We start from the raw sequence: 7,658 nt of genomic DNA, 5'->3' as shown, positions 1-7,658 counted from the left end.
AACACTGAGTAACACCCATATTTAAGAGGGGGAGGCAATGGGATCAAAGCAGTGTTTGGGAAAAATGTGTCTCAGCTTAATATCATGCCGTTTTCAATTTAAAAAATGCCGGTTGAGGGCAAGGGGAAAGGGAGAAAATCCACTCGAAATAGAGAAAAATTGTGTAAAAGCCTAAAAAATAAACCTGATTTTCTAAAATGTCATCTTGGCAAATCCAAGGAAAGGAATTTTGTATCTTTGGAAAAATGATTTTTCCTGAACATTGGATCAAAGGCAAAGAAGCTCACGCGCGAAAGTCGAGAAGATCGCCGTCGTAAATATCACATCAAAAATTAAACTTGGACATGCACTAAACCTGGACAGCCTGGCCAATGCATGTTAATTTACATTATAATGTTATAAAACGGGTTGTGGATACGCAATGCATGCACGGGTGAGGTGGTTAACCCATGTGACTCTAAACCCGGCTCGTGACGTCACGGGTTCAAATCTCCTCGTCGCACCTCGTTTTTCTCGCTGGCCGGATTTAATGTGCCTAGCTATTTTGGCGGCACGGCTCGTTTTCCTAGCTATCCAGGTTTAGCGTGCCTCGAGATCCCGCCCCTCAAAACAGACCGTCAATCCCATTACTCCACCCCGCATTAAAGATAGGTGTTACTTAGTGCCAAAGGAGAACAAGTTCCGCTCTAAATCCGGCTCGCGACGTCACGGGTTCGCACCTCGTGTTTCCCACTGGCCGGATTTAATGTGCTTTGGCGGCGCACCTCGTTTTCCTCGCTGGCCATGTTTAGCGCGCCTCGGGATCCCGCCTCTCAACCCGGACCATCGATCCCATTACTCCACCTTGCATTAAAGATGGGTGTTACTTAGTGCAAAAAGAGAACAAGTTCCGCCGCTTGCCTAATAGGCTAAGGCTATTCGAAAGCTCAAAGGCTGATTCCGGCAAGGCGGGGTCCCTACCCTCAGCTTTGTGCACTGCGGCGCACTGCGATGTCCGATTTCGGCATCGGAATGGCTCGCAGCGCAGAAGAGCACGCGCGGATATGAGGCGTTTGTTGCATCTTTGCTCTCCTCGCAGGTCGAAGCAGCAGGAGCAGCAGTGGCCTCAACAGCCGGTGCCGCCCCATCCCACATTCCCTCCGCCTCCCATCGTGCCTCCCCCTTCGCATCATCTACCTTACCACAATGTGGATGCGCACCTTCACGCGATTGCAGGACAGGCAGAGGGATTTGGTTGCCACTCTGTTGGAGGCCTTCATGGTCAAATCTACCATGTCACTACCTTGAATGGTATACCTTCCCTCTCCGTTGAGAGAGAGAGAGAGAGAGAGAGAGAGAGAGAGAGAGAGAGAGAGAGAGAGAGAGGATCTTCAAGTTTGAAGTACAAGTATTCCATGGGAACTAAGAGAAACTAAGCGGTCAAAAACAGTCTGTCTCTAGGACATGTTTATGCTAATGTCCATGGAGTGGTTGTCTGCGTAATGACTTGGAAATTGCCAGACCACTTGTAGATCTAATCTCCTGCATGCTTACAGAGGACGGTGAAGGCAGCCTCAGATTCGCTTGCAAGTCAAACAAGCCTCTTTGGATTGTCTTTGATGTTTCTGGTATTATAAAGCTTTCATCTGCGATTAGAGTTCAGTCCTACAAAACCGTTGATGGGCGAGGGCAGAGAGTCAAGATTATGGGCAAAGGCTTTCAACTTCGCGAGTGCGAGCATGTAATCATCTGCAATCTAGAGTTTGAAGGTGGCCGTGGGGATGATGTGGATGCTATACAGTTAAAACCTAATTCGAAGCATATTTGGATTGATCGCTGCAGTTTATCAGATTATGATGATGGGCTCATTGACATAACAAGACAATGCACAGACATCACAGTGTCAAGGTGGATCTTTGTTGCCACTGCGGGGTGCTTGTTTCAAGTGTGTGTATGCACGTGTTATCTGCAATACATATGCACTGTTTGTCTGTATGTCTTTATGGAACAAAATGAGGCGTTCCTGTGGACGCATTGCATGTGTCATATGAGAACCATGTCTATTTGAGACGAGTGCATTAATCACTAGGGCTGTAATGGTGGTGTCTTCGTCATCATAATTTCCACATGTACAGAATTCCCACATTGTATTGTATTGCATTAGAGCAGCATGAACGCATATAGAAGTTTGTGTACTGCATATGAAAAACCATACTCTACTGAACAGTGAACAAGGTGGTAGCACTAGCCATGTTTCACCACGGGAAAGCTCTTCTTGGTGCTGACACAGTATGTTATGCATTCTGAATGAATTGTCGAATCACAGGAATGGGCAACTGTGTCTGCAGGCCATAGAGTAATCTGTACTGAATTTGACACTGCTGATTTTCAGGTGCCACTTTTTCAATCATAATAAGACCATGTTGATAGGTGCAGATCCTGGTCATGTGGATGATCGGTGCATTAGAGTGACAATTCACCACTGTTTTTTTGATGGCACTCGACAGCGTCATCCACGAGTACGGTTTGGGAAAGTGCATCTCTACAACAATTATACCCGAGATTGGGGTATATACGCAGTATGCGCTAGTGTGGAATCGCAGGTAAGTCAATCTTGGCTCCAAATGAAGGGCAATACTGAAGAACTGGTTATGAGCCCATAAGTAGAACAGAGCTGTCTGTATGGCAGGTCTTGTCGCAGTGCAATATTTACGAAGCAGGCAGTAAAAAGAAGGCTTTTGAATACTACTTTGAAAAGGTATGCAAGGGCTAATTAAAAGATGTTTGTTGAAAAAATTGTGCCTTAAAGTTGTGATAATCGTTTGTACTTTCTCAGGCGAGTGACAAACACATGGAAGCATCAGGCAGCATGTGCTCTGAAGGTGACATGTTCCTCAATGGTGCGGTTGGAGTCTCTAAAAACTCAGAGCTAGTATTCAGGCCAGAAGCTCTGTCGTTAAGGTGCTCCATCTCTCATTGTACACGCGATTTGGTGTCTGGGATCCGGTCATTGGCAGGCTGGCAACAAGTAATGTGCCCGCCAATTCAGAATGCCTGATTGTTGATGGCTTAAACTCTTCTTCAATGCACGCTTAAACTCTTCTTCAATGCACACTTGCATTAGGTAACAGAGTTATGCCTACTGCAGAAACATTTATTTCTACCTTGACCTACTTGTAAATGCTAATTCACCATATTAATTCACTTCGGTTCATTTGTTGTAAAATTCAAGGGCTGTTGCACAGTTCAAACTTTAGCAAGTACACCTTACTTAGACTCAACTAGAACTTCATGGTTTTTCTTTCTGCATCTCATTCCAGTTTTTGCAATGCTTGCCGTGATTTTCGGTAAGTTTAATGTTAAGATTGTATTGAGTCCATTTGCATACCCCAAAAGTTGTCTATATATGTCTGACAGCAGCCAATTCTATCACTAATGAAACTTACCTAAGTGACTCTGCTCTTTTAATCATTTTAGTCACTTAAAAAATTAGTAGTAACTTGATCTGCCCATCGATTGCAAGTAATATCCCATCTTATTGGAGTGACAGGCAGAGTGAGTGATTCTTTGAATCTATCGCATTTAATGTGAATATGACGTGCTGTGAAGTTTGTAGTGCAGTGGTTAATATGATCTAGCTGCAGAGTTCAGGCTATGAACAATATTGAGGAACGACAGAAGACTAATTCTTCGAACTCTATAGTGTTTAAATTTTGATGTAGTGTCATGGGACAATTGAGGATGACAAATGACTGATGTAGGAAGAGTGAATTGTGTGCAGGTCTGGAAATGACAACATTTTTCAGCCTGATCAAGAATCTTTAGATCCTGCTTAAAGCAAAAAAGCTAGGTTTTAAAACTTGTGGATCCATGCCGTAGACTTCACATTGTGAAGTTTTCGACCGAGTTACGACGAGTTGATATTGTGCTAATTCTTTCTATCTTTTGTGCTGCGCATGCCCTATCATCTACCTCATTTTTGTGCTAATTTTTCCAATTCAATGCTTCTTTTAGTGCTAGGCTTCATTATGGCTGAGTCTGCCCTTGATCTCGGCAGTCATGAAAGAAACTCAGCACGCTGAACTTTGTGTGCGTGTGGTGTGTGTTGTGTTGGGGAGCATATGTTAGTACCTAGTTCTACACCCACTATTGCGCACGGATGACGTTAGTGGGATGTGGTATTTAGTCAATACTAAGCATGATGGAGCTGATGGTTATATTGTCTTGTGGGTGACTACCATGGGTCTATACCTTGCACTTTCCTTCAAGGGTGAATTTGGGCTTATCCTGGATTCATCTAGGTATACTTGGGGTTCAAAGAACCAAGAAAATATGCTTCGCTAAGGTGGAGTCGGTAGGTATGATGTGATACCCAATAACACAAAGCATGCTATGAAATTTCATTCAAATGGCTACCTTGAGAACGCAGGCTCTTCAACGAATCAATTGAGCATCACATTTGAAAAGCACTCGTCTTGCAAAGATGGAGCCTACAAACAATATATATTCCCTGACTTAAGTATGTTATCCATTTACAATGGTGCACCTAAAATTGGGCTATTTACAGCAGTAGAAATGGCAGTTGAATGTCGCAAAAACACTACAAACCTGTGTGCTGTTATATACATATTTAGACTTGTACACAAAGCAACGGATGTCTCATTTCAACTCATTTCTCAAGAGGGTTTCGTAGAAGATTGGCCGTGCATGGTACCCATCAGCCACAGTTAGCACCATTACCACATCATCTGCTATATCTAACTCTCGCGACACAGCATCATACTCCCTTTGCATTGAATCTGCTGTCTGCTGGGTTTCACACCAGACATGCAATATGCATTGAGAGAAACTATGCCGCTTGGAAACACCATGCCTTGCAACAACCTATCAAAACATGAAAAGACCGTTAGATATGTCTAAAGCATGTTATTCAAATCAGTTTTTGTTTAAGTTTCTAATATTTGAAGTTTTTTTTTTAATTTTCAGAATTCAAAGGTATTTTTGGATAAAACTTTAGTATTTAATTCCTTTTACAACTATCAGAATTGAAGCTTACCAAGCCAAAGAGTTTTTTGTGTAAGAGCCGGTATGCCATTTGTGCGGAGAAGTCCTTAGGATCTGGGAAGGACATTGCCCTGGTGACCGAAATGCCAACTCGCTGTCCATATAGTGTACATATGTAGTCCACCTTTTTCCAGTTGAATGAGCAGTACTCCACTTCCATCTCAGTGACAATTTCTTTAGCTTGGAATCGCCTCACAAAATATTCGACGGACAAGCACTGAAATCACAAACACGACGATTACAAAAAATTTCGTTACAATTTTGAACTTTGCCGGTTAAGCTACCAAACACTCTCTGCAAAGACTAAAGCATATACCTCAGATATGGTGGAGGTTCCACCTGCATTGCTCTCTGTACGAACCCTTGTTGCATCATGCCCCAGCATGAAGTGCAAAAAAGAAGAAAATGCTTTGAATTGTCCCACAAGAACTTGTCTTCTTGTTCCGGTTTCGTCGAGGCATTGTGCGCGTTCATTCTCTGGTACATTTGCTGTTGATTGTCTTCCCATCAATGCAAGAGTGAGAAGCAGATTTTCCTTCAATGGGGACGTTACAATAAAATCTTTGTTCACCATGAGTAAGATTGGGGGGAAGTGCATATTCTGTGTCTTGTAAAGGCCTCCATGTGCTTTTCTCCTCTGCTGTTGCGCTATACTAGCGTTTGTTGGACTAAATGGCTGGAGCGCTCTCTTTTTGCTGGCGCCATTATAGTCATGCCCCAATTTGTTGAGCCCCTCCAGAGAGGGCCAACAGTGCTCGTCAAGTACAACCTCTTGGCTACCATGCAAGGGTACTGTGTTTGGCCTAAACTTGTCCACCACGTTCGGGTAGCTAGCAGAGAAAATCGCATTCTCACACTGAGACTCAGCACTGATGATAGGTTTTGCTGCGTAACCAAGCATATTGAACTTATCTTCCTTATTTGTTAGTGGTGGCCAGCTCTCTTCGAGATCAAGAGATGCCACCTCCTGCTTCACCACCCTCGACCAATTGGGCAACTTACCTGGATGTACTGCCGTCCGAGGCTCGTTGCAATTATATCTATCTTGTCTACAGAGATTCTCATTACCATGGTTACTATTCACATATTTACAGCTATTGTGTGCGTCGTCAGCTCCTGATGGAGCGGGCAACTGACAAAAATCCCTTAGCCTATAAGTCCTGGTTACTGTTCCGTAGTCATAATTTGTACATGGCAGGGGAGAAACTTGAGATGACTTAAACTGACCCTCAGAGTCCCTTAAGACTCTGTGTTGATCTTCCCAAAGCGTGTTTGATGCAGTCGACATGGCTGTCTGGATCCCCTTCACTGCCATCGACATCATTGTTGTCGATGGAACAAACGGAGCACAAGCTGCTGCTTCTACAGAGAAGACCGAGATGGGAACTGTCTCCTGCTCCATGAGAATTGGTCGACTCTGCTTGACGTGTGCTTCGGGCTTGATGCTGATAATACTGCTGATGGCAGGTCTGTTGGTTGGAGTACAAATCATTAAGCCTTCCTCTAAGATCTCCGGCTCTGTATCCATGAGCATTGTAGTCGATGCAGGAACTACTTTGTTTCCGCCAAACATTATAGCTGTAGGCATCTCTCCGATGCAGGCAGGAGCCCCCCTGTTGGGAGCCCCGCTGCTGCTTGGAGCTATTGTCACGATTGGGCGAAGAGTTTCGGATTGAGTTGAGGGTGCAATTGCTGCTTTTCCTCCCCATGGCTGCAGATCAAAAGTACGAGAGCGTGGGACGGACTGAGGAAGGGTTCAAGAATGCACCATGGCTCAATTCTGAGCTTCAATTTAGAGTCTGCAAAAGAAAGGGGGGTTGCACGAATTGGGAATTGCAGGGAAGGGGGAAGGCGAACTGGGCTACCTGCTTTTCTACAAGGTTACGGAGATGTCGCAATTGCGCTTCTGTCGATGCACAGCCTCTCGTGCCTTTCTCGCTTCTCCTCTTTCTCTATCTCTCTCTCACGGTTATAGCAGTTTCTGCACGCAAGAAAAGCAAACTGACACATATGAGATATTTATATGGGGCAAAAAGCAGGGAAGCAAGCAAGCTTGCCCCGCAAGACAGTGTTCCCAAAGCAAGAATAGAGCGCCCACTTCGTGGGAGAAAAAGCAAGGACACATGCAACCATCCAATGTACCTCTTCAACCGTAAAGCATATACCTTCCAAAAGGTTCTTTGGTGCTTGGTAAAGTAGATGGCTCCACTCTAGAGTTTATATCCATTACATGGAATCTCCCTGGATTCTGTTTTGGAGCACTTAATCCAAGCCAAAATAAGCGGGTGGTAGCCGAGGTCGACCTTGTGACCTTGACAACACAATTGGGTCTCTACCTTGCGCCAAGCCATCGTGAGTAGTTACTCGTTGAAGTGGTGAGCTTACAAGTTTTAAAAAGAAGCAGTTTTTGCTGCTTCCACAGGTCTGAGCCAGCCGACCTCTCGTGCTACGACGGAGTTCCATCTGATGCACGCCACCCTCTGACTACAACTCCGTGCGCTGTCCGCTTCATGCGGCATTTTTGTCCTCTTGGGGCCATGTTTTGTGCCACGTCGATTGGCTCGCTTGAATCGAAACAATTCCTACCACCTAGGTCCTTTTCCACTTTTTCTTCT

The 7,658-nt window shown here is 44.5% G+C and overlaps 2 protein-coding genes across 2 annotated transcripts; one reads left to right on the top strand and one right to left on the bottom strand.

Moving 5' to 3' along the window:
* Positions 1–914: 914 nt before the first annotated feature.
* LOC147436975 (putative pectate lyase 21) lies at positions 915–3,205 on the top strand. Its single transcript, XM_086486371.1, has 5 exons — positions 915–1,290; positions 1,536–1,887; positions 2,372–2,582; positions 2,669–2,737; positions 2,816–3,205. The coding sequence occupies exons 1-5, from the start codon at positions 1,044–1,046 to the stop codon at positions 3,035–3,037; spliced, it is 1,101 nt and encodes a 366-aa protein (XP_086342497.1). The 5' UTR covers positions 915–1,043; the 3' UTR covers positions 3,038–3,205.
* Positions 3,206–4,465: 1,260 nt separating this feature from the next.
* Positions 4,466–7,129, bottom strand: LOC147436974 (uncharacterized). Its single transcript, XM_086486369.1, has 3 exons — positions 5,360–7,129; positions 5,036–5,260; positions 4,466–4,863 (listed from the first exon to the last, which is right to left on the bottom strand). Exons 1-3 carry the CDS (start codon positions 6,629–6,631, stop codon positions 4,639–4,641), a joined length of 1,722 nt encoding a protein of 573 aa, XP_086342495.1. The 5' UTR covers positions 6,632–7,129; the 3' UTR covers positions 4,466–4,638.
* Positions 7,130–7,658: the final 529 nt, after the last annotated feature.

Source organism: Adiantum capillus-veneris, chromosome 17, assembly GCF_014529385.1.
Source record: "Adiantum capillus-veneris isolate H3 chromosome 17, ASM1452938v2, whole genome shotgun sequence".
Classification (NCBI taxonomy): Eukaryota; Viridiplantae; Streptophyta; class Polypodiopsida; order Polypodiales; family Pteridaceae; genus Adiantum; species Adiantum capillus-veneris.
This window is presented reverse-complemented; position numbering and strand designations above follow the sequence as displayed.